The sequence below is a fragment of the Podarcis melisellensis genome (assembly GCF_964234715.1).
Source record: "Podarcis melisellensis genome assembly, chromosome: 4".
Lineage (NCBI taxonomy): Eukaryota > Metazoa > Chordata > Lepidosauria > Squamata > Lacertidae > Podarcis > Podarcis melisellensis.
In genome coordinates, this window is record NC_138531.1 from 39,994,838 (window position 1) to 40,022,388 (window position 27,551).

The 27,551-nt window shown below is 40.5% G+C and overlaps 1 protein-coding gene across 1 annotated transcript in view; it reads left to right on the plus strand.

The window, feature by feature from the left end:
- REPS2 (RALBP1 associated Eps domain containing 2) overlaps positions 1-26,835 on the plus strand; it is a 74,450-nt gene extending 47,615 nt beyond the window's left edge. Inside the window, exons 15-20 of the mRNA XM_081907599.1 lie at positions 3,165-3,226; positions 4,232-4,309; positions 15,334-15,417; positions 18,309-18,454; positions 21,588-21,693; positions 22,927-26,835. Coding sequence (XP_081763725.1) covers positions 3,165-3,226; positions 4,232-4,309; positions 15,334-15,417; positions 18,309-18,454; positions 21,588-21,693; positions 22,927-22,995 — 545 coding nt within the window. The 3' untranslated portion in view covers positions 22,996-26,835. The remainder of the gene's footprint in view (positions 1-3,164; positions 3,227-4,231; positions 4,310-15,333; positions 15,418-18,308; positions 18,455-21,587; positions 21,694-22,926) is intronic.
- Positions 26,836-27,551: the final 716 nt, after the last annotated feature.

Genomic DNA, 27,551 nt, shown 5'->3' on the forward strand with positions numbered 1-27,551 from the left:
GGGGGGGCTGCTATCCTGTAACCTGCATTATTATTTATTGTATTTATCCTCCACTTTCTGCAGAAAATATCTCAAAGCAACTGACAATTGTAAAATATACACAATACAAAATAAAAGGCAACATCAAAAGATAAAACAAGTATTAATAAAAGTACTAATCTGTGGAATACTCAGCATGCATGAGGAGGAACACACACATACACACAACCTTTTGAAAGAAATAAACGTCACCACCGACATCAGGCTGGCAGTGAAATTTAAAAGGCTTTCCTTAGTGTCTGTCAGTTCCACCTGCATGCAGAGAAGGGTGGTGATGTGTAAGAAAATGGTTTTATCAGTGGGGAATTGTTATCAGGAGAATTATCGGAAAGACTTTCCTATAGAGGAAAGATTAAAATGTGAAAACAGTCATTCCCAAATATGTACAACCCTTGCAACTCTATGGGGGGGACTATTTAGTAGAGGTCTAAAGATGCACTTTAAGGGATACAAGAAACACAGAAGTGAAATCCAGGGGCAAATATACTTTCTTGCATAGCCATCAATTTAATTTAAAAATCTTATACAAGAAACCTTGAATTAGGGCAATCACATTTGATACTTTCATTGGGATAAGTAAGCAAGTTATTTACTATTAAGAAGCTATCCATCCAATTGCTAATTGCATGGTTATGTCGGTTTCTCAAGCTGGAAATGCTACAAAAATGCCTCTTTTCATATGAAAAGCAATCCAAACTTTGTAGCACACACACCTTCCAAATGTTGAAATCTAAACCCACAGACCATTCCCTAAGAATCAGCGACTGAGATTATTTTAACTGGAGACGTCTGGGGTTGCCTCATAGTGCACTTGGAAAATTCTAAGTTGTACCTACTAGGTTGATGTTCTGCAGAAACAAGTTAAATATTTTATGTACAGTGGTACCTCTAGTTACGAATTTAATTCGTTCTGGAGGTCTGTTCTTAACCTGAAACTGTTCTTAACTAGAGGCGTGCTTTCGCTAATGGGACCTCTTGCTGCTGCTGCGCTGCCAGCACACTATTTCCATTTTCATCCTGGGGCAAAGTTCTCAACTCAAGGTAACTCTTACAGGTTAGGGGAGTTTGTAACCTGAAGCATTTGTAACCTGAGGCATTTGTAACTGGAGGTACCACTGTACTTAAAACTGGCCGATGTGATACTCTTGAGCTTCAACAAATATTGAGTTCGCTTGGCAGTTCATCTGCACCTTCATGATACACCTTTAGGTGCCACGTGAAAATCTTCCTCTTCAACCAGGCCTTTTTGGTTGACTAACATCTTACATACTTTTAATTGTGTTTGTGGGGGGGGGGTGTTATTGGCTTGTTTTGTTTTTATTATGCATTTTGTGTTTTTATCTTGTATTTTTATGCTGTGAACTGCCCTGAGATCTACAGACAAAGGGTGGTATATGAAATAAATGAATGAATAAATGATGCCATTCTGAAATCTCTTTCAGAACTGGGCAACCTTTTTGTGCTTGTTGTTTCAACATTTAAAATTCTAGCATTTGTTGTTGCAACATTTAAATTCTAGTGTTTGTTGTTGCAACATTTAAAATTCTAGCATTAAGGTAATGCCATGGGAATACTAAACAGAAAAATGATTCCTATATATACATTCATTGAAGCCTGTGTGCAGGCTTTTCATAGGTATCAAGCTGTGAGAAAAGGATGTTGGACTGGATGGGCATTTGGTCTGATCCAGCTGGTCTGTTCTTTTCCGTAACCTTAAGCAGAGAACACATTTCTCACCATAACCTTTAGTTTGAACATTCATATGATTTTTCACTCCAAAAACATGAGCGGCCTTAAACACACATGTGGAAAAGTGAGATATAAATATTTTAGATAAATTAAAATAAAAACTGGCTAAATGGGGAGGGGGAAATACTATTAACATAATACATGTTTTTTCTTACATTTGATGACTGCCGTTTAACTTTTTTTTAATGCTACAGATGTGTTTGTGGGTTTTATGGTTGACGTTACCTGAATTCTAATAGCTCACCACCTTGGTGTTTGGGTTTCAGCATGTCACCAGACATTAGCAGACTTCAGTATTCTCATTTATTCCTTTTCTTTGTTTGTTACACATACCCTTGGCCAGCACTCACTATTTTCCTATAAATCTTTAAATGCATAAGTCTCTATTATTCCCATATGCTTTATAAATATCCCTGCCCAAATAAGTTTAAAAATGAGAACATGGATAAGATTTGATATACCTAAAAAAATGCATGTGCAATAAGATTCATAGTTTAGGATGCATTTATCTATATAGCATTCTCGTGGTGTGACTTTAGTGCTAGAATTTTAAATGTCCAAATAACAAACACAAAAGAGGTTGCTAAGTATCTTTTCAAATTGTGTTTGCTAAAAAGGATCAGCAGTTATAAGGGGTTGCTAGAAGGTTAACTATCAAGAGATTCTTCAGTCGTGCTTCATGTGTACGTATAATCTATGTGTCATTATAATTGCTTCACAAAGCCTCGTCTTCTCTGCAGTTCTGGCCTCTAAAGGTTTATGGATTTAACTGAAGCCAGATTGGGAAGTATAATAGATGGTCCCATCATGGGTGTTAGCATCTCAGATTTCTGGCTCAGAGTAGAAGACTGAATTATATTATGTTACCATAAAGCCCTAAACTGACTTGTTTGGTCTCTTCCCTCTTCAGCTCCTGCCAAAAATATTTAAAAGCTACAACTAGCTCATCCAAGTGCCAGAACATCTAATTCCATGCACAGATGTTTTCTGTACAACTCCACTTTTTCACATCATCGCATTTTATTTTGAATGCTCTCTAATGTCCATGTTAGAATATTGCTTCACTTTTTAAAGGCAAGAGTGTTTGTGACAAAGAACAGAAAACTCAAGGGGAGTTTAACTCTCATGTACCGAGCTCTGTATCTTTCACTGAAATTTGTTAATTGCATCGGCATTGACGGTATTTGTCATGTTTATTCTGAATAGAGATGTCTCTGTGAGGTCATAGAAGATAGTGGTGATAGGTTCACTTGAAGTGTGTTTTCTTAAATTGATCTGAGTTTTTAGAAAATCAAATAGTGCTAATAGATTTGTTTAGTTCTAGCTTGTTTCTAGATTTGCTTATCTCCTTCTGTTTTGTGTTTTTGTTTCTACAGTTCGGGCGGGTTGGCTACCACCGCCACCACCTGCTCTACCTCCTCGGCCTTTTGTAACACAGGTACGTATAAAACTTCAGCATGAGAATATTGGGCTTAGTGTTGTCTTTAAAAGGAGCAGCGGCCATTGGCAGAGTCTCCAGAAAGGCAAAGAACAATGTTTCCTGGCACAGGTCTCAATTTGGGCCTTGGGACCATTTCCCCCAAACCCTTCCGCCTGCTGCACACTGACATCATACATGACGCCAGGTGTGGGGCAGGTAGAGACACAGCTGCCAGTGAATAACCAGGAGCCTTAAAGTACATCCCCAATTATGCATGGGCGTGAGAGCTTATGCAGTGTCGGAGCTAGCTTGTTGGGAAGCAGGGCATAGGAAATGACAGTGGGCTTTGAGTCACTACCCAAGTAGGTGGCAACTCGGTACCTGCTTTCTTCAGGAATCAGCTGTGCAGCCCAGAATTCAGTCATAAAGCCTGTTCCTCCAGAAAGCAGGCTTGGAGTTATCCCCTGTCAAATGATAGATGGTAATATCAAGCCTGTTGGATCACCTGCACAACCAAGTAGTAGCTGATCCCTGCAGAAAGCAGGCATGGCATCACAGCAGGCTTCAGAGTAGCTTCTTGGCTTACTTGACCCGGATTTTGTTTTGTAATGTGGATGGAGTTTGGGATTTAGATCAACTCAGTGATAAACTTGTGCAGGTTCTTTTGAATGTGATATAATGTAGTACAAGTTGTTCACTTTGCGGAGTAGATTTTTGATCTGCAAGTTCTAGTTCTCTAGTTTTATCATTTTAGCTCCGTTTTCTGCCTTAAAACTGCATTCAGAATTCCATCACTCACAAGTGAGGTGACCATGATGCTTAAGGATATGTTGTATTTTTGCCTGTTTTTATAAGTTGTGGCAAATTGGATTCATTCTAGTGTTTTACTTTTTTTATTGTGTCATAAACCACCCTGGGATCATATGATGTAGAGTTGGCTAGATTTTCTCTAATTAATTAATATTATTCTGGACATCCTTGCCACCTAATATATCACAACTAAAAGTTTGTCCTGTGCTGCAGGTTTCTCATCCTGGCACAAATGCTGAAACAAATGCTCAACTCAAATCAAGCTACATAGACTTCAGGCTTCAAGAACAGGTACACCTTTAAATTGTAAGCGTAGAATTGATTTGGGTACGGATTGGGCTAACAACGGTAAGATTCCTCCTTTAAAAAAATATAAGCACTGTTGCCTGTTAAACACTTATTCCCTATACACTTGCAGTTTGGGAGAGATTAACATTCTGTATCAAATAATTCAATCTTTTTTTACAAAAAAAATTACATACAGAATCTTGGAATTTTGGCTGTGGTTAAGCACCATTCCTTTCTCTCACCTTATATGTCTTGCAATAAAAACCTGCCTTAAAGTGGTCAAAATATTATACATACTAGTTGGAGATTGTAATTCAACTTTGCTGTTGCTCAAGTAGAGCAACTGGAGTTGTTAGAAGCATATGGGTTACATTACTTAATGGGGCCCTTGGCTGAAAAGAACATACATAACTAGAAGTGAAAGAGATTTGTTTTCAGAGGAGTGGGGTGATGGAAAAGATTCAAAGAGAAGCAGAATCTTGGCATTATGTAATTTTATGTGGTTGGGGTATGTGTATGTGTGTAACTAGTTTTCTAGACCAGTGCAAAATAAATAAATATTTTCCTTCCAATCACTTGGTTACAAAGAATTACCACACTCTTTTTATATGAATGCAGTAGTTGAGCAGCATTTTCTTTCAAAGACTCCAAATTTAGATTAGGTGGCTGAGAGAAATGTGGCTTATGCTAGAGATTTGGGACACCATCCTGTGTGGTAGCTTTCCTGCTATCAAAGGGTTCTGTTGGCATCCTCCATGCCCACATGCTTCTTGGGCAGCCGATTGCTCACACAAATAGAACAGTTGAATGAGCAATTATTTGCACATATCAGGGCCAATCTGTAATGGATGAATCAGCTGCTACCAATTTTACAAGCGTCCTTATTTGCATTTTATTAATGCGTTAACTCATGCAACCATACAGGCATGATATTTGAGATCTTTAATCTGATGCTTGTTGCACAGCATGGGGGCCATTGCGCTGTACCTCTCTTCAGTTCGATTACTTGTGGGGAAATACCAAGAACCACTGAGTCCCAATTTGGGTTCAGATAAGTTGGTTTGTTTATGTATATAGACATAATGTTCATAATGGTGGTCAATATGTAAAATGGTTTTGTAGCTTGAAGTGCTAAGTATAAATGTTACAGAATGGCGGGATGGTTAATTATTGCAAGATTATGCACAGGCTACCCAAATTCACCTTCATGCACCAACAGCTTATATAACAAGCACTTTTAGGAGCTGATTGTTTTTGTTTTCCAATGTATTTCTTATCAGTAAAAGATTGGTCTGGCACGAGCACATTTTTATTCTGAAAGTGTGGCCCAGAGAAAAAAGTTTGAGAACCACTGCTCTGTAGAGAAACTTGGAGAACATTACACTGGTTTCGCTCTTTGAGGTTCCTTCCTAACAACAAACATGGAAAAGAGGCAGGGGAATGGGGAAGAGGAGACAAAGGAAGAGATCTAGCTAGGGCAATCCACTCCTGTTAAGGCACCACAAAATCAAACAAACCTGAGCAAAAGTATGGAGCAGCCCCCAAATCCCAGTGGCTTCTTGGGCAACATAGCCAAAGACTTGACTGCCTGAGGCAAAAGGGCACCTGAGACAGAAGGCAATTAGGTTGAGGCTGAGGCCGGACAGAAGGAATACTCCAATGTAAGAGAGAGATTTGCTGAGTCACCACTGTTACAACCAGTGGCGTAGCGTGGGGGGTGCAGGGGGGGCCGGCCGCACCAGGTGCAACATCTGGGGGTTAGGGTTAGGGGGCGCAAATCCACGGGTTAGGGGGCGCAAATTACTTGCCTTGCTCCGGGTGCTGACAACCCACGCTATGCCACTGGTTACAACAACCACAAGTTTCCCACCTCAGACTGATTGGGCAATCCTAGGTAACAAAGAAGAAGACAGGCAAGAGTAAACTGATAAGGATAGTGACATCTCTGCGCAACATGAACCATTTATCTATGGAAAGGCAAGATTCGGATGTCCCTAAGGTTGAATTCTCCCTCTCCCTGAAGTGTATGGGTCTAGCCCATAGTTTTATTGGAGCTGCTTATGTCCAGGGTTTAAATTTGTATCCCAGTGAGTAGTGTGGAGTTTGAGCAGAGTTGATGGAGTATGAGCTTCAGTTGCATCTCTGGTACATTCAGGTGGAATAAATCTAACATATGCTAGAGATCTTGAAACTTCAGAGTCCTGCAAAAGAAGGGGGGAATATACACATATATTATAGCCTTGTAATATTTGCCATTCAATTAAGGAAGTGGTTTATTTTTGCTACCCAAAGTACTCACATCGCTCTGCTTTATTCATCATCTGCCCACAACAGTTCTGACATTATGTCATGTAGAATAGGAAATCATTCTTCTTTTAAAACCCACAGGGGGTATAGATTCTGGTGCTATGAAAAGGGTTTATATGCCCTTCAAAGGAAAAGGAAAGTGTTCATATATTGGCAAGACATTACTGCAAAGGTCAAATTGTAGCCTCACATTTATTTTTTCTTACAAAAGGGCTACATGAGGGCTTTTGTGCTGCAAAGGATATATATGCACAGCATTCTCACTCTCTTGCGTGCACACATGAGAAAACCTTTTGAAAAAGTACTATATCTGCACAAATATGAATTGTGTATTGGGTGTCAGTAATGATGTCAGAGATGGCGTTTGTAGTGTGTCAAGGAGGATTGCTTTAGCAAAGTTATTCATGTCTTAAGCATTTGTTGTGCTAGCAGGAGTCAGGTGTCATCTCTTGGACTGGGGACATCGGGGTGTGTGTGTGAAGCACTACTTATCTAGTGCAGCTGCATTCTGTATTTGTCTGCTATATATACATGCATCTGTGTGTATGAGTATATCTGTAGATACAGAGAAAGAGAAGGAAGGGAAAGGAAGGCAGGAAAGAGAGAGAGAGAGAGAGAGAGAGAGAGAGAGAGAGAGAGAGAGAGAGAGAGAGAGAGAAAGAAAGAAAGAGAGAGAGAGAGAAAGAAAGAAAGAAAGAAAGAAAGAAAGAAAGAAAGAAAGAAAGAAAGAAAGAAAGAAAGAAAGAAAGAAAGAAAGAAAGAAAGAAAGAAAATAGTCTATGTATCAAGCTGGAATGGTTGTTTATTGTTTATTGAGAGGGAAAACAGTTGTTTCCTTAACAACTGTTAAACAGTCCAAAGCAGCTAACAACACAAGATAATAAGAAAAAACAGTAATGTTATGTACACCCCAACTTCCCAGAGTGGTGAAAAGTTTGAGGGGCACAGTGCTTAACTGATTTTAGCTACCTTTTTAGGGAGTTCACTTGAAGCTTCTGGTATTTGCAGTAAGTAAGTTTATTTACAAATAAACTGGTTGAGCATAGGTGCAGGCACTGTTTAAATGCTTCAACAGACAGCCAAATCCGTTACCCCTTATCTGTGTCCAACAATATATGGATATATAATTAATAACAAAAAAATTATAGTATTATTTTGTATATATCGCCGTCAGTATGCATGGCACCTTACAGAGTGTGAGAGAAGCTTACCTTCCATAACATTTGTGGGCTTGCTCTAGTCAACAGCACATTTAACATTAATTGCAATCATTGCCTTAATGAAATGATAGAAATTGCTATATAGCATTACTTATGCTATCCTCCATCACCTGAGTACAATTCAGTCAAATTTAAAGTGCAAGTCTTGATAGCATTTCATTTTATTCTATAAAATAACATAAATACTCAGTGGCATGATAAAATAGGTTTAAAGGCAGAGGAAGCTCTGTGTACTACAGAGCTTGTTGGCTGAATACATGAAATATTTCCTAAGGAATTCTGGTACTGCAAAAAATAATAATAATACTTTCGTTCTGTATTATATGTATTTTTAAAAAACCACCAAAAAAACCACACCAAGGAACCTATTAATACAGCCATAGAAGAGTACACATACCGCCTTCTATCTTACTTTAATCTGGTTTTGTGAAGCTGGAGTATGAAAGATTGGTAATATTTCCATCAAGGTCCTATTCATTGCTTCTAAAAGCGCTGAGCACTCTTGTGATTTATATATGTTGCTTCCTTTGCCCTAAACCTTATCACTGACTCTCAGACAGCTTCTTCTTTTTTCTTTTTTTAAAGAGCAGCTTATCAAAATTTGAGGATTGCAGAGTGCTGCAAAAGCAGTTGGCTCAGCAAGATTTTGGCAGCTTGTTGCATTTGCATCCCTATAGGTTTTCTTTCTGTGCTATCACTTTCAGCTTCTACAACAAGCTGCAAAAAAGAATCTGATGTTTCACTGTGCTAAATAGGAGGTTCACAAATTGAACCGAAAAAGTCTAGCTGCTTCTGAGGAAGAGATGGAAAAACAGATTTAAGGACCTAAAATTAGCAACACTTTAAAGGGAAAATAAACCATTCTTAATGCAATGGTGTGTCCAATTGATACATGAACGCTGACATGTGTGTCATTTTCTGTTTTGGAAGGGGACAGGATGGGCTTACGCATGAAAGCTGATGCACGCAATGACCCAGATTGCAACCCCACGCAAATGGGGAGTTGCCTGTATATGCAGAGAAATAGATGATTGCTCAGTTTTCATGCATGGTGGGTATGGTATACATGGACTGGTTTTTCCCCTTCTTTTATGTTTGTTTAGGAAAAACATGCCTATGTGTGTAGCCATTCTGAAAAATAAAGTCATAGGAAGAAAGTGTACATAAAGAGATGGTCATATGAATCGCTCTTTAGGGTTGTACACAACTAAATTCAGTTGTGGGCAGAATTCATTTTGATTCTCTTACGGATTTGCATTACACATGCAAGCTGATTTATGCTGCATACAGACTGGGAAGCCATGCCCAATCATGGTGACCACATAGGTGAATTTAGTTCATTCATAAAGCTGCTCTCAGTGGCAGCAGAACAAGTAAAGCACATTAGAAGTTGAATCGGATGTTCATCTTCATGTGAACATAAATCTATTGTGCTGTGAGCCTGTGTGTTGTTGTTTTTTACCTAGCACAACACAGGTGCATCTACATATTTTCATTTCAGCTGCCAGATAGTGGTGGATAAGAAAGGTGTCAGAGTAACTAGAAAGTTCAGTTAAGTTCATGCTCTCATACATGTGCTCCAGAGTTAATTAAATTCATGTGTTTCACCTGTAGATGTTTGAAACTGCCAGCTTTTGCCAAGCAAGTGACCTTGTGAGTGTGTATTTCACTCTTACTGAACTATTGTGACAGTTTCCACTAGGTGGCACTTTAAGGATATGACAACCAGTTAGACTGTCAACCTCATGTTCATACCTGGTTATTTTCTTACTTGAAATAATATTTATATATTTATGTTGCACCAGACCTCTCCATGCAGCTTGAGTGTAGTATAGATTTTGAGTTGAGCATCCCACAATGGAATAGGGTCCTCACAACCTGGTGCTCCTTGCTACCCCCCTAAACAGCAACTTGGTTTTTCCTAGGTTGTTCCATGAACTTGATTGGGCATCTTTGGAAAAGACCCCACCCCACCCCCACCCCCTTGTAATCAAGGTTGGGAAATGTAAGTCTGTGAAAGGTTTTGTGGGGGTATAAAAAAATAAATCACTGTGGATATGATTTTAATGCCTGGAGACTGATACTTAGTGATGATGCTGGTCCCTATCAGTCCTTGGATTCTGTGGTAGCACATAGTACTGTACTAGCCCAGAAGGAAAAACCCAAGGTTAATTGTTGTTCCTGTCCTATCTCAATGGCACAGAAAAAGCCAGAAAACAGTAAAGAAATTCTGCCTCATCAATTATTTTGATGTCAGAACTGCGAGGAGTCCATAAAAGCTATCCTTTAATGTTGGCGCTTGTTTTTCTACTGGCAAGCACTCCACTCCCTTGCCTGGTGATATATTTATGTTGCTTTTTGTACAGCTTCCTCAGTGTCAGCCAGGATTAAGGTAATTGGGGGGGGGGGGGTGACATCCTCAAGTCTCGTAGCATAACTCTAGTCTCATTTAGAATATGAGATTGAGAAGGAGGGACCTTTAAACGGAGACACTTGAATTTGATGGAGATAGAAAAAATTGAACAATTCACTGTGAAATCTCAGGAAATGAGTTGGATGACAGTACTGCTGCCTTATAGGTGGAATATATTTATGGAATAATTGATATTTTACAACTATTCAAATAGTATTTTAATTAGGAGAGCAGTTATAATTTTTCATTCAGCAGCTTATTCAGTTTTATGTAATGAGTGCAGTGACACTTTCAGGTGCCCTTTAAATTGCATGTCACACTGTGTTATTTTCAGGAAACAGTGTTACGTCAGTTCTGAGCGCTTTTTAGAAGTCCCACTGAGGCGAACAACTAGCTGAAAGCAAATAAGATGGACAGATAGAAATGGGGGGAGGAGTGCTTAGGTGTGCAGCTGTAAAGTGTTAGCTTGTTAAACTTGGCCAGAATCTGGAGGCAGAAACTAATGCAACTCTGGGGAATATAACTTTTTAGAACCATTTATCCCATTTTCCTTTCTTCTTCTTTTTTAAACCTTTATTTTGAGTGAGATAACTTGCCTCCATTGCATTCTCTAACACTATTATTGGTGGTTCTCAGTTAATCAGCCAAACTCAATGCTGTGCTATATGAAAGTTCCAGTGGCACAAAGATTTCTCGCAAAGTGAAATCTGTTTGAGGGGTGCAGGGCACACACGGGGGGTGGGTCCCATTGCAGTAGTGGAAATCCTTATGCTGACAGGATGTAGTAATTGAATGCCATCCTTTCATATTTTACGTGTACCATGATTTATCTCTGGGCAGATTCACAGTAGGCCAGGGTTAGGCAACCTAAGGCCCAGGAGCCGGATGCGGCCCAATCGCCTTCTCAATCTGGCCTGTGGACGGTCCGGGAATCAGCGTGTTTTTACATGAGTAGAATGTGTCCTTTTATTTAAAATGCATCTCTGGGTTATTTGTGGGGAATAGGAATTTGCTCATCCCCCCCCCAAAAAATAAATATAGTCCGGCCCCCCACAAGGTCTGAGGAACAGTGGACTGGCCCACAGCTGAAAAAGGTTGCCGAACCCTGCACTAGACATTTAAGGTATGTTAATGGATTTAAAGCACACAACTTCCCCCAAAGAATCCTGGGGCCTGTAGTTTCCCCTTCACAGAGATATAATTTTTAGCATCCTTAACAGACTACACTTCCCAGATTTATTTGTGCTTTAACTGTGCATTGAATATGCTTTAAATGTACAGTGTTGAGCTGCCCTAAGGATGTATCTGCACTACTACATAACCACAACGTGCCGATTATGCATTCAGTTTACACTGCACAATGGATTCATCACTGAATGAACAGCTGACTCACATGTTCTGCATCATGAAGGAATACAGCTGTGGTGCCTGTACAATGTTGGTGCAGAGCTGTTACATACTGCTTTGTTTCTCTCTAATCAGATGCATACGGGGCATGTCGGCATGATGCTTTTTTTAATGGAGCTGGTGCACTCATTCTCTGCATCTGATCTTGATAGTCCACATGTAACAGGACTTTAGAACCCATTACAGTTTGGGAATTTACACACAACACACACAGCAGAATGCATAGCTGGCTTCCTGCTCTTGTTGTTGAAGCTTCCCAGAGAAAATATATTTTATACTTATTTGGCAAATAAGGCAGTTGGGAGTACAGGAAGCTCACAGTAGTAGTAGCATATCTGTATATGTAGCAGCAGCCAAAAAGAAAAAGTAGAAGGGAAACTTAGGCACTATGTTCCTTTAACAGATTGTGAAATGGGTGGACGTATCTTAATCCTGTTCCTAAATCATCATGATCTCTGTCAGAACCGTCTTATTGTCCAACTTTAATGTGGAACAAACAATGGTTTTATATAATTCTGTGATCTAGAGCTACAGATATATTTAGCATCCGCACTGTTGACTTTTCTCTTTTCCTACTATATTACAAAATTAGGACCATGTCACACAATACTTTTTCTGATGTGAAGACAGTCTCTATGAGGTACTTATTCACACAGCACATAGTTAAATTATGGGATTTGCTGCCAATAAGATATGGTGACCAGCCACCAGTTTATATGTGTTTGGAAGGAAATTAGACAAGCCAGCAGAGGATGAGGCTATTGATGTCTACCAGTCATGAAGGTTATATATGCATCTTCTAGTAACTAAGGCAGTATGCTTCTGAATGTCAGTACTGGGGAGAAAACATCAGGAAATTGCTAATTGCTTTCATGTTATCTTGTGGACTCTCCAGAAACACCTGGTTGGCCTCTGGGGAACAGGCTGTAGGACTTGATCAGCCTTTGGTCCGATACAGTAGGGTTCTTCTTATGTGGGGAAGAAGTTTATTATGGTTCTAATGAATACAGCACTTGGGCAGCCAGGAATATAATGACAGGTTGTGTGGATTTCATTCATCTATTTATGATGTATAAAAGTATTTATAAACTGCCGTATCATAAAAATATATTAGCAGTTTACAGCAATTTAAGAGAGTTTGAGGCGGCTCCCTGAATTGTACAGGGAGGAGCCCAATCCTCACAATGCTCCGGGAGGCCTTGCTTGGGAGTGCTCAGCTGACAAACCTCTTTGGCCTGCCTGCTCATCACAGGTGGTGGCTTCTTTCGGGGGGGGGGGGCGCAAGACAACTTTGCAGCTCCACCAGCCACAGTAGCTGCTGCTGCTGCTGTGCCCTTCCCCGTGGACTGAATGTCACCCTCCACCCACTCCCCAAATTTGGGGCTACAGATTTGGTGCTTCTGCTGCTTTCTTCATCTCCTCTCCCCCTTAATTTGGTACTGAGCCATTTCATCTGCTGGAGCCCACATACCCAGGGAAGGAGCAAAAAGCTGCATTGATTCCTACTCCTCTTTAAACGGTCTCTCTTTTCGTTGATGTTAGACTGGTTAAACAGTGCTTTTCTGTAGATGAAATAAAACAAATCAAATAAAAGAGTACAAAACCTTGTAAACATGGGAAAGTTATTACCTAGTTTATTAACTAATGAGCCCCTCATCTCTGGGGTAATTTTTGTGCATGCAGCCTGCACCCCTGACAAGGGCCAGTTTCACCAATCCCCAGGTATCCCTATGCATTTCATGCATCTACAACATTCTGAATTCTGGATCCTTTGATTTGACTCAAAGATTATGACTCTCCTCATATGCATACACAGGCACACAAATTAAATGTCAGAAGCAAAGTGACTTTTCATCCCAGGTGCTTAGAAAATGTCAGGTTCTTCAGAAAAGTTGGGCAAAGCTGGAGTTTCATTTTGCCTCTGTTTTCAGTTCCATGGCTCAGCCCTGGATGTATATTTTAATTGCATTTGTATACCTTGCTAAAGGAGAGTAAGCTTCCATTGTCTGCCAGCAATCTTTTCCCAGCTACTACTACTGTGTTATAATGAGAGATACAATATGGTCAATGTCACTGGTTTTATTTAATTTTTAACTTTCATACGTTTTCTTACGTTTATATTCCACATTTCTTCCATCATGGCACCCAAGGTAGTGTACATTGTGTGTGGGGGGGGGGGTTTCCAATAAAGCCTCCCACCTAGGCACAGACCAGAGCCAGATACAGTTGCCTGTAGCCAGTTGGCACCTTCACATGGCAACTTGAATATACAGTGGAACATCGATTGTTGAATGTTTCGGAAGCCGAACAATTTGGAACCCAAACACAAACAACCTGGAAGTGAATGCTTCCATTTTTGAACGTGCCTTGGAAGTCAAACAGCTTCTGAGACGCGTTTCTCCCTTTTTTCAAAGGAATTTGCTGACTGGCAATTGCACCTCGATTGTTGAACGTTTCAGAAGTTTAATGGTCTTCTGGAATGCATTCACTTCCAGGTTGTTTGTGTTCCACTTAGAAATGCCAAATTTTAATGTGTGTAAAATAAGTGCAGGCAGATATTACATTACTTATGTACACCAATAAGCCTTTCCAGGAAGCTGTCAGGCTTCATAAACTGTCACTTCATTGATTCGCTAAAACTATGTCTTTGCATAAAGAGGACTATCAAATTGGTTAGCTGGTTTCAGTTTAACTTTGTTTTCATTTGCTACATGATGAATGTTTGTCAGGGGCAGGATCTTAAAAACTAGCTATTTGTTTTAATATAAATAAGACACCATTGTTTTCCCCCTTAGAATGTTCCTCATTACATAATTTGATTATATAATTGTTGTTGTGTGTTAGTGTTGCAATCCTAAAACTCTCTTGGATTAGTTGGAAATAAGTCCCATTGCACAGTTCCATAACGTTGCTTTCCATGTAGCCAATGGAGACCACATGTCAGAAATTAAACTGTTGCTGGAAGTAAAGAAAGTTTTTTATTGTATTAAGTGGAGGAAACCACATATGTGATCCTTCTCCATGCTCTCGCATATTTAAAATTGCTGTACTAATTTCCTAATTTGGGTTTGTTTTCACCAAGCACTGCTGCTCCTCAGACTCTGTGATCTCTGAAAACTGTTTTATGGTGCATGTTTACTCAGATGTAACTCTCATTATGTTCAGTGGAGCTTGCTACCAGGTAAGGGCTGCAGCATTAAAAGGACTGGAGGTGGTGTAGCTGCAGTGCTAGCTGAATCGCATCTGTTTTCATTATACTGTATGTTAGCAGTACGACTACGTATACTGCAGTTGAGGGTAGGACTTGTATGTTTCCTGGATCCTTGGCTGGGGGCAAGGCACCTCAGAATCTCTTGTTGGTGGAAAGCAGGCCACCTAGTGTCAGGGATAGGGAGCAGATTTTATTTCACTTGTACTGTAATAATGCTCACAAATGTAGCACACTTTTGTTTTTCTCATTAGAGCGAATGGCAGCCATTAACTTCTGTAGGAGAATGGGGTTCATTCACAGACATCACTGCAGCAGCAGCTAAACCAGCTTCCCAGCCTCTAAAAATCAAAGCCTGCTCGTATGTCTTTTGTTGGTCACACTGGAGTGTGACCAAGTGTTGAAAACTAGTTTTGATTGATGGGTAGCTGCTAGCAACTTTGGTGTTACAGTGTCTTGTCTATTGTTACAGATGGAACAAGAATCTCAGATTGAAATGCATTTGCCAATGAACAGGTCCTCATCACAAGTTGAAGAAGGCAGCCCAGCAAAAAAGGTAAGGTCAAGACATATACCGTATTTTTCGCCCCATAGGACGCACCGACCCATAGGACGCACCAAGTTTTTTTAGGAGGAAATAAAGAAAAAAAATTATTTCCCCCCCAGGCGCTTGTGGGGCCGGCAGCGGGGAGAAGTGCCTGCAGACCAGCTCCGGGGAAGGCAGCGGGGAGAAGCGCACTTCTCCCCACCGCCCGCCTGCAGACCAGGTCCGGGGACAGCGGGAAGACGCGCTGCGCCTCCCTGCTGTCCCCGGAGCTTGTGGGGCTGGCGGCGGGGAGAAACGCTCTTCTCCCCACCGCCCGCCTGCAGACCAGGTCCGGGGACAGCGGGAAGATACGCTGCGCCTCCCCACTGTCCCCGGAGCTTGCGGCGGGGAGAAGCATGCGTCTCCCCGCCTTCAGCCTCCAAACCACATTGGGAGACAGCCGTATAGTGGCGTTCCGCCTCCCCACTGTCCCCCGATCTTGTGGGGCTGGCGCTGTGGCTCTCCTGAAGCCTGGAGAGCGAGAGGGGTCTGTGGGCACTGACCCCTCTCGCTCTCCAGGCTTCAGGAAAAGCCTGCATTCGCCCCATAGGACGCACACACATTTCCCCTTCATTTTTGGTGGGGAAAAAGTGCGTCCTATAGGGCGAAAAATACGGTAGTTTTCTCTTTTCATTTCAAACCCTTAAAGGTGATAAATAGTTCCACATACTGACTTCTCTTGAAGATCAGGACACTAAGAAATAGCACTAGCAGCACTTTTCTACAAGGAGCAATCTGTTGTGGCACCACATGAGTGCAACTTGTATATTTTTCCTACCACAGACAAACTGATAGAGTCCTTCTTATATGTAAAGTTCATGCTTTGCACATAGAAGGTTACTGGATACTATGGTTCTTTGGGAGAAAACATGGTTGTGGTGGTCCGCAGTTCCTCCATGAAAGCAAGCTATGGATTGTTTTCATTTCCCAGGAAGCAAAAGGTGCAAGCTGAATGGAGGCAAGCCTTTTTTTTGGTTCCCTTGAACCCCACACTCTGCATTTCTTAAGCGAGGCATCTTGGGTTCTTCTCAAAGTAATGGAAAAATATGAGCAACTTAAAAGAGGGAACAGGCAGCTGTGTGTTCCTTCACATTCCTAGCTAAATCTGAAACACAGATAAGAGAAATGGAATGTGTCAAAGGTAGTCAGGATAAGGACATAGGGGAGTGAGGCTGTAAGGCTGGAGCAATGTATCCCAGGAAGAATCCCATGAAAACTGAAGCAAGTTGGAACAGTACTGGTTAGAGAGGGGCTGACGAGAGCTGAACATTGAGGTTCCTACGGTTCTGTTTCCTAAAGGGAGGGGTTTACTAGAACAAAGGGAAGGGGGCTGTAAGGAAAGGGGGGTTAACTGGAGTACTAAGTTATTCAGACTTTCCCACCACATATTTTGGAAACTGGCTGAACACTAGCTTTCTGACTGTTGGTGCTGAGTGAAGGTAGAGGCAGGGACCGGAAGAGGAGAAGGAAAGAAGGAAGGAAGATTCAGGCTGGGATCATAGTTCTTGCTTTATTGATTGCTTCAGAAAAGTGGCTGATAGGTAGCAATAAATTCACACAACAGCATAAATGTGTGCATGGAGGAAAAGGAAGTGTAGCCTGAGAAATTCATATTTCAAGTAGTATCCTATAGGTGCTATAACAATATCAAGGCACCTTCCTTGTAGCAACGGCAATAGGTAAGAGTTATCTGAAGAAATAATAATGTTCTCTCAGGTATATAAGTGCATCCAGTGCTTGAAAAATGAGGTATCCTTGCCACGAAAGTGGCAGAGAGTTGCACCTGGAGTACATACAGAAAATTGGAAACCAATGCCGATTGACCATATAAAAACCTGATTGGCTGAAAATACGCAATGTTATACTGTAAGATGTATCCCCCCCCCTTCCAGCTCTAAGTCTGTTTTAGTTGTCAATGCATGGGCTACTGTATATACTGTCAATGCATATATACTGTATCGGTTTACAATATATCTACACTGATACAGAAAATACATTAGTTAAAATTCAACCTACAAAGTTAGGGTTTTTATGTCATCAACTATGTTTCCATTGAATGTGTTCATTTATGGGTACATAATGCAAATTTTCCTTTCCATGCATTCTACCACCACGCTTTTTAAAATCTCTTAGTGACTACTTCTGATGTAATTTTCCAGTTTGCATTTGGAATATTGTCTCGGTCCAAAATAAACTGATTCAGAAGAATCTTCATTGTGGTGGTCCTACTGAAATAAACAAAAATTAAGAGCATAATTATAATGTTAGGTAACTCTTATTCTTAGCAATGGATTTGCCCAGGAAACTTCTATATATTGTGGAAAGTTGTTTATCTGTTTGCTATAGTTTGGACAACTCTTTAAGATACTGTAGCCAGATTTTACATGCTGGTTTCTGAGATCAAGAAGCAGGATGGGTTGTTGTTGTTTGTGTGTATTATGGCTACAATTAGCTGCCATTTTGAATCTAGATGGCAGACTGAAATTTTCAGAACTGCACCAATTGCAGCTAAATTTTGCACGATGGTTCCGGAAACCAAGGATCAAACTTTTATCTATGTTTAGATAAAGTTTGGATGCCATTTTGAATCAACATAGTGAATGGAACCTTTCAAGCTGCACTGATTTTTTGGTTTCTTTTAATTCCTGAGGAACTCCAGGTATGAAGATACTAGTTCCTAAGAGATGATGCCATAAAAGAGGTAAATTAAATTGGTCTAGGGAATGAGGATAGACAGAGCCAAAGTAAACAATACCCTTTGGGTCCGAAAAAAATTGTTAATAAGATTCTGATGGCTTTGTTGTTTTCCTAATGAATCATCAATAGTTATTTTAATCCTTGCTCTCTTTTCCCCCCCACAGGAGGTGTTGCTTACTCAACCACCATCAAAACCGATTCGCAGGAAATTCCGGCCTGAAAGCCAGACGCTAGAGAACCAGGAACTTTCTCCCACGAAAAGTGTAGCCCCTTCCTTGCCTGCCATCAAATCCCACCATACAATCCCAAAGTAAAAAGGCTGACTTTTATGAGAAATTGGGGAGAGGGCTTTGTGGCAACATGGTGGGATATAAAGCATTCTAAAAAAAGGGAATGTGGAAAAAGTGCAAGTGAGCTGCACTTCCTTCTACTGTCTTCCAGATGTGAAGTTTGAAAATAATTTTGTTTGGGCAATTCACAACCACCAGATGCTGACACAGCTTATGCAACTCACTTGTTTTTTCTTAGTACTTAGAGCATGCAGACTCGCTGAAAAAGACATATAGCCTTCTGAAATACTCTTCTGTGGATTAGGGGTGGGCAGGGGCGGGAATCTGGAAAAGGACAGTTAATCTATGGAGAGATGTACCGTATTTTTCGCCCCATAGGACGCACTTTTTCCCTACAAAAATGAAGGGGAAGTGTGTGTGCGTCCTATGGGGCAAATGCAGGCTTTCACTGAAGCCTGGAGAGCGAGAGGCATCGGTGCACACCGACCCCTCTCGCTCTCCAGGCTTCAGGAAGCTATCCGCAAGCCTTGCGAGCCCGGGGGAGTTCCCGCCGGCTCACAAGGCTTGCGGGCAGCAGCCTGCCGCCCGAAGCACGGGGAGCCCTCCGGAGGGCTCCCCGTGCTTCGGGCGGGTGTGCGCAAGGCTTGGGGCAGCAGCCGCAGCTGGGGGGGGGATTTTTTTTTTATTCATTTCCTCCCCAAAAAAACCGAGGTGCGTCCCATGGGCCAGTGCGCCCTATAGGACAAAAAATACGGTAGGCGGAAAATCCTGATATATGGCAAGAGACTGAACAGATGAACTTTGATACCTGTTCTAGTGTTCTGGCTCCATGATTTTGAGGGCTGTTGAAATGTGTTTTGGAACCAGTACAATGAAGGAATAACTGCCTAGCCATTGAATCCATGCAGCCATTTCAATTTTTTTTTTTTTTTTAATTCTAATCCCATATAGTACCTGAAAAGCGGTGGTAGAGAGTCACACCCTTTTAAAGTATGCATTTCTGGCAAGTAATGTGAAGGCTGGAACTCTTCCTAAGAGTTTTTAAGTGATCTGAAAGTATTAGTGTTGTTTGTAGAGCCTAATTGACTCTTTCAAAACAGATTCATTTGCTGCTGGCATAACAAATTAGTCCTATTTTGAGAACAGTAAATGACTGAAGTTTACTTATCAGTCAAATAAGCATATTTTTGTTTTCCTCAGCTAGAGTGTTGAAGGATGTGGCGGAGGGCAGTGAAGAAGCAGGGGGAAGACTTTCTGGAAAAATCATTGGGATTCTCTTCCAAAGATCAAATTGTCACCTCTCTTTTTAGAGAGTGGGAAAGCTAACTCCACTTTTTTCACATGGACTTTTTGCTGTTTTTAAAACAAATGTATCTGCCTTTGATCACGTTGTCATTTAAGAGCTGCTAACACCTTGCAGAAAATCATAAAAGGCTTCTCTCAGGAACAATTCTGCTTATCTAGCCTATATTTCCCCCATTTTTCCAGTTTCTTGGTTTTCTCTCAAGATGAAAATTGCTAACATATTCATTTAAAAAAAAGTAGAACAGATGGATGTACAGAATCTAAAGACTCATACTGGAAATTCTGTTTTACCTTGTGACATCATAACTTTGGTCTCTTGCATGCTACGAAGAAGCAGGGGAGTACAAATGAGTTTTATTTATACTTTTACTACTGCTTTGTAACATGCAAACTACCTCTATCGCTCAGATGGGAAAAAACCATGAAAATATTAACTAATAAAGGGGGGCAGCAAACATATCGGTATGCAAATGTTCTTAATAAGGTTTCCATAGGAGAAATACTAGTAGGTGCAGATATGCTAGTAAAACAAAAACAAAAAAAATGCTTTTTAAAAATCAAAGATACTATCAGTAGTCATGATGGCTATTTATTTCTGGTGAACACGAGTAGCAGAGGACTTCAAATAGATTATTGTACTTTGAAAAGTAGGGTCCTGCCTCTAGATTTCCCACAAACATCTAATAAGATGGTTCTAGTAAGAGCTGTTCAACGGTGGAACGGACTCCCTCGGGAGGTTGTGGACTCTCCTTCATTGGAGGTTTTTAAGCAGAGGTTGGATGACCACCTGTCATGGATGCTTTAGTTGAGATTCCTGCATTGCAGGGGGTTGGACTAGATTCTTTGATCTAACTGGCAGCTGTGGGGATAGAGTGCTGAACCAGATGGACCTTTGATCTGATCCAACAGGGCTCTTCTTACATTTTAAAATACATTTCTCATTCTTTATACTAAACAGAAAAACGTATTTATGACTGTTTGTACTGAAAGTTAAACACAGGTGCTGTCTTTAGACTTATTAAGGTGAGCTTCCCCCTTAATATATAGGGGACAGCTGTGTTGATCCATAAAAGCGTGCCATTGGCCATGTCAGGTCATGTAGTAGGAGGGCAATTGTCCATGAAGTTGGCAATGTTAGTCTGGAGATTTGGAGCCATTGCTCCAAGATTGCTTGTGTAGAGGTGGCCCCTCGAACTCGTTACAGCTGGCTGTAGTCATTAGTATTATAACAGAGTTCGGAATAATGTTGGGCAAATCAGTTGACGAGAGCTAGCCTAATATTTGTGGCAGCTCAAATAAGCCATCTTCTGGAAGCTTTGTGTACTTTAAAACACTGTGGTGTTTAATTCCATTTGAGCTGATCTCAGTTCAGTGGTATATAGGGAAATAAGCTTTAATGAGGAAATTGAGCCAGGTTAACATAGTAAATGAATTCTGGCCTACAGATAGGGCTATTAAAATGCCTGGATAGCCAGTTGGTTACAGTATGGTGCTGATAATGTCAAGGTTGTGGGTTCGATCCCCGTATGGTACCGCTGCATATCCTTGCATTGCAGTGGGTTTTACTAGATGATCCTCAGGGTCCCTTCCAACTCTACAATTCTCTATAATTTCTCCCTTCCATTTCTGATTTCCACAAGATTAGGATCTCTTATTGAATGTGCTGATTTCATAAATATTTATTTCTGCATAGCAACTCTCCTTTGTAAATGCATTTCCTCCCCCCCCACCCCATTTTGATTTTAATTAGTCTCAGGTGTAAGTATCATAACGCATCCCTTTTTACCAAACAGCAGGAAGGCCCTGTGATACATTTTCTGAAAGTGGTTTGTCTTTACTCTCCGGCAGACAGTCTTCAAAACAGAAGAAAGCTATTCAGACAGCTATCCGTAAAAATAAAGAAGCTAACGTGGTCCTAGCTCGGTTGAACAGTGAACTCCAGCAACAGCTGAAGGTAAGGAGCACACTTCAAGTGGGGATCTATGCTTAGATGTGCCACGAAGCTCTCTGAAGCCTATGTCATATGCCTCTGTCTGCACTGTTAAATACGGGAAGCAAACAAAAGTGTGTGCACCTTGCGGAGGCAAATACCCTCTCTCCCATCTTGAAATATGAGAGCAGCGGGATCACTTGCACTCTAAGCTGTGGGGTGGGGACTGTGGGTTAGACCCCAAAGCGCCCTTTCACAAATGGAAGGAGCTTGGATCCAGCAGAAGCTAAAGTACAGATTTTAGCCAATCCCTCCACCATTCCCCTGCAGCCCCATGCTGCTCCAGGGTTCCCCCTCAACCATCTAGATTTGATTTTTAGGGGACTACAGAGGGAAAGGGAAGCCAGTATCCCCATTTGTGAGTAGAAATCTGCTGTAGGACGTTGGAGCCAGCTTTCTCCTCCCCACCCATCCTACCTTTCATGTAATCTTGGAACAGAAAAGATAGTTCTGGCTTTTCTGCCAAACGGTGACAAAATGTTCTCAGTTAGGTGCTTGGCCTAATATATTCCAGTCAGTGAATTTTATATTTGTATGAGTTGAAAGAAAAAAGATTCAAATTAATGGTGGTTAGTAAAATAAGGCAAGTGATTGACGAATTTTGACTAGTTGACTAGCCGCTCTGAGCCTGGCCTTGGCTGGGGAGGGCGGGGTATAAATAAAATTATTATTATTATTATTATTATTATTATTAGATGTCTCTCATAGCCATTGCTCCAAGATTGCTTGTGTAGAGGTGGCCCCTCGAACTCGTTACAGCTGGCTGTAGTCATTAGTATTATAACAGAGTTCGGAATAATGTTGGGCAAATCAGTTGACGAGAGCTAGCCTAATATTTGTGGCATCTCAAATAAGCCATCTTCTGGAAGCTTTGTGTACTTTAATACACTGTTGTGTTTAATTCCATAAGCACCCAGATTTAAACTGACTGAGGATCCCAAGCCCTGCATTCAGGGCATAGGGGAATGTCAGTGGGACATTTAGGCAATACTGCTGCACCCAAGCCACTAACTGAGTTTAAAGTCTGTAGTGTTGTAACATCAGTTTACTTGGGCGTGAGTGCTATAAGTATATTAATTATGGAGTGATTGCAAGAGTGGACTTTATAAGTCTGCATAGTAAGACAAGATTGTTTTTATGTGTTTATGCCTTTAAGGGCTATATTCTGATTGTTGTTTATTTGTTTGCATGATCTAGGAAGTTCACCAAGAACGAACTGCACTGGAAACTCAGTTGGAGCAGCTCCGACCTGTCACTGTCTTATGAAATTCTGTAACAGAATTTTTGCTTCAAGTACCTTTAACCGCACAATATATTGGCAGAAGCTTTTTTCACTAAGGCAACATCATTTGGAAAAAGTGCCTGCCATATTTCTTTTGCATTTCTTGCACCAGTTTACCTTGCAGATGAAGAAGGTACACAATCTGAATGTCAAACCTTATGCCTATGAAATTGAACTTGTTTTCCCACCGGCCCTTCAAGAATGCCTCAGTCAAATTCCATCTCTCTCTTACTGTTAACACTTATTTATTCCAATAATTCTTGATTTATATGCATTGGGGTGGAAGATTTAAATAGTATATATGTCTAGAAAATTTGCTTATATCTACCTTCATCCTGGATTATCACTTTTTACATATCTGTGATCTTTAAAGTCTTTCTAGTTTTAGAATTAATGAAAGCAGCACCTACGAAGCTCTGTATTCCTAATGTACATTATCTATTGTTTTTTTAAAAATCAACTTTGTGATTACTGACCATTTCTGGATGCAACACTAGTGTGCTTTTGCAGCCCACTATGGTTTTGCAACCCCCACACATCTCCTCCTACAAACTACCATTGGGTGTTGACTCCCTGCCTGTTTCCTGAAGCCTGCATCTCAGCCGCTCTGCAGTAGTTGCTTGGAGTTTGTGCACAGGTCCCAAGATATCTGTTATCTGTGTTGCTGTTTTCAAAATTCTGAACTATGGCTGAATCACACTGTGTACTTCTCCACTACAATCTGCAGTTTGGCTCCTGAGCCAGTCAGTATAAAATGAAAGTCTGTGTTCCCCATTCACTATAATGGGGAATCTAAAAACAGCTAAAATGTTTCCCTTTTGCACAGAGTGGATTAAGTTTATAGGCACAGAAGTGCCTCCAGAGTGAATTGGGCCTGCCAAATTGCAGACAAATTCCAGGTGCTTTTTGTGGGGAAGTAAAAAGAATGTACTTTTCTCCATAACCCCAAGGGAGCTTGTCTTTTTCTTACCTTAAAATAATTAAGAGGTTGCCAAATGGTGCATATACTACCATGTACATTTAAAAAAACCTTCGCAGCTTCACATCAGCCTTTCTCCTGACGATTGTTTGTGACCTCCACCAGGCTTTATGGGCCTCCCAGTAGACCTGCACAGGTCTCTAATATACTTTACAATGTTGAGCCTAGAATGCTGCTTGCAGAGTTCTAAAGAGCTCTGGGTTGTTGGTTTTGTTCTTATTAAAGCAGAGCAAAGTACACTTAAAAAAAACCCTAAGATGAAATGTTTTACTTTTCTTTTTTTTTGGTAAAAAATAATGATACCCAATGCTGTTCTTTGCAGACAACATTTTCGACCCCTTCATTTCTTGCAAAACCCATGGACCGAGAGAAGCATAGAGGTATACAGGAAAAGATAGAGTTGGACTGTCACAGAAACAAAGAGGCTCTGTGGCTTTGTTGGTGCCCTGATCAAACTGAAGGGGGGGAGGGAATTACACCATGCTTCGACTCAGGGAGTAGAGGAGTCCCCCACATCATCCCAATTTGCCTTTTTATTTGGCCCCCCAAAAGAGCAGTGCATACCCCAGTAGTTGCCATTGGTCCAAACCTGGTGTTGAAGGAATGGAGGTATGTTCCCCAACTGGGAATCTTTGCAGCTACTCCAATCATTTCAACAGCATTGATGGGTATTGTATTGCCCTCAGACCATGTGGCAGTGTGGGTTATATAACTCCCTGTAGTTCATGGGGTTTGGTGTGTGTGGTCTGCCTGAACTGACTTGTGGGTGCCTTGGCACTAGTATTTATGTGAGTTTTTCTTACTGCTGCAGCATGAAACCCACATGTCTTGGAATGGCTAAGTACAAGGAATGTGCCATAGTTCATACAGGCAGACTTACTCACAGTTGTATGCTATGCAAGGCCGAGACATGCTGGAGCAATGGTATGTCAGCACAATAGGATTTGTGAACCGTGCCTCATGTCTGTTCATATTACACCTTTTGTATTTAACTTATTATCAAGTGATGAAAAACATTAAATGCAAAATTTAGAGATTCGTTGCTTTTGGCAATTAGATGTTTTTGCTTATTTCTTAACTTGTTCTGCTTATTATATCTTAGCAGTGGGCAATATCCATTGGCTAACTGTATGTGTCTTGGTAAAATTCCACTTATTTGCTTTTTTTGGTAGAATTATATTTGTTTTGTATTCTGGTGAGTTGATGTTATCAATGAATTCCACATATCTGTTTCTCCCCCATTTCGGATTAATGGATCTTGTTTCCTTGTGGCAATTATTGTTTTGGTCGTCTATCCTACTCAGTTAATACACTTCACTCCAAGGAAGTCCTGTTAACCTAGTAAGACTCTTTGGCAGTACACATACATAAGCATATATAATCTTGTCCAGACTGAATTCTAATAGAAAGTATTCCTTGAATTGCATTCTAGAATTGCACTGGCAATGGGGACAGTGATCTTTTGGGGCAAGCTGCAGGTAGGGAAATATTTTTACAACTGTAAATTTATGTAACTTTGTTTTCCTCCCTTAAGTTTCATGTTTCTGAAAGTCATCCCTTAACATAACACTCACTGCATCATCTACGAGATGTGATGATGTCCTCTAGCTTGGATCTCTTTAAATGGGGATTTGATAAATTCCTGGAACAGAGGACTATCGACAGCTATTAGGCCATTGCACCAATGTGGAGCCTCTCCTGACAGTGTGGCAGAGAGCACCAGTTGTTTGGGTGCAAAATAAAAGGAGAGGACTACTGCGCTGAGGCCTTTTTGTCGGCTTCGCACAGACCTACCTGGCTACTATTAAAAGCAGGATGTTGCTGTGATCTGGTAGGGCTCTTCCTGCATTATATGACCCGCACCATTCCCTGAAAATATTCCATAGCCTTGCAAAGTAAGAATAATGTCAAGCGACAGAAAACCCTCTCTACTTCGCCCAGACCAGGGTGGCCCTCCCAGATGATGTTGTACTGCATCATCACTAAACCATTGGCCATGCTAGCTGAAAGGGGCAAAGGTAGCCAGCACAGATTCTCTATCCCAGAACTAGACAGACAAGAATATGCTCCAATACATCGTGCTCTGCTTTTCATAAAACAAAATTCTTCATGTATACCACTTAGAAACTTTGGTGATTAAGCAGTATATAAATAACTTAAATGAATAGTAAAAATCTTAGTCATTTCTACAGATTCTCAGCTGTAGCTCAGTGATAGAGCACATGCAGTTTATGCAAAATGCCCCGTGCTCAATTCCTGGCATCTCTGTGTGCAACTAAAACTTTGGAGATCTGCTGCCAGTTTAGAGAGAACTGAGCTTGACGGTCTGACTTAGTATTAGGAAGCTGCCTATAAACGTTTTAGCATATGCTGACAGATTTCAGGCTAGTTTGCTAGCTTCTCCACCCTTCTATTTTGATATTGAAGTATGCTATGCAGCATGACAATAGAACTTTAAAGACTGGGTTATAATGGCTTCTCAGCTGTACAGTGTGTGCACATTAAAGGAAAATAATTTACTTGCAGTTTACTTAAAAATTTAAAATAGCTGCACAATATGAATGCCATCAATGCAAATATACTTAAAGTTAACAAGAAATAAAACATCTTTGCTAGTATTTATAAAACATTGGTTGAAACAGGGATCCTTACGTATAAAAGAATCAAACCGTTATTTCTTAACTAAATGGTAATCCTCTGCAAAATGATAGTACCAGTGAGAAAATGAGGTTGGAAGCCACTCCTTCCATTTTTGGTGGTAGTCAGCTACTGTCGTCTCATTAGTTACTCTTATTGGGAGATTATTTCAGGTATCCTACTCAATTGCTAGAGTGAACAGCTGGATTTAATTTAAAAAATGGAAGTTGTTTAAATATTATAAATTTTCTTGTTGCCTAGTTTTAATATTAAATTAGATTCTAATGGCAAATATTTTACAGTGTAACTCTTATGGCGCCTTAAATATTCCCATGATTGTTCCCTACATGTTTTGGAATCCTGATTTTAACATTCAATTTTTAGTTTTAAAAATTACATTTTGAAACACTTCTTGGGTGGATTATTTCTACTACAGTATTTGCAAATATTTCAGATAACTAGAATGGCACGATCAGATATTGTTTTGGATACTATCTTATTCACACTGGAAGGCAATAGTACTTATTACATAACTTATCTGTATAAGATCCAGAATATACATCCTTCAAATGTTAATGGTAGAACCTTAATAGTCACATTACTCCAGAACGGACTCTCATCAGTTTGTTTACCTTCCGTAGGAGGATTATTCTATAAAAGTATAAACAGTGTTTGAGGAAGAATTGCGCCAGATTAGTTCAGTGTGGACTCTCCTTGCTCTTATAGCTTTGTTGCCACTGTAAACAAATTAAATCTGGGAAATGTACAATACAGCAATTAATCTCTATATTGGACTGTTCTGGAGTCGGTGTTGATCCACATTAGCATGAAGAAAGTATGAAATATTTTTTTTCTGGCTATTGAGTTTGTTCTTGAGAAGTGAGTACTTTATAGACCATGGAAGAAGTTTTGTTTAAAAAACCT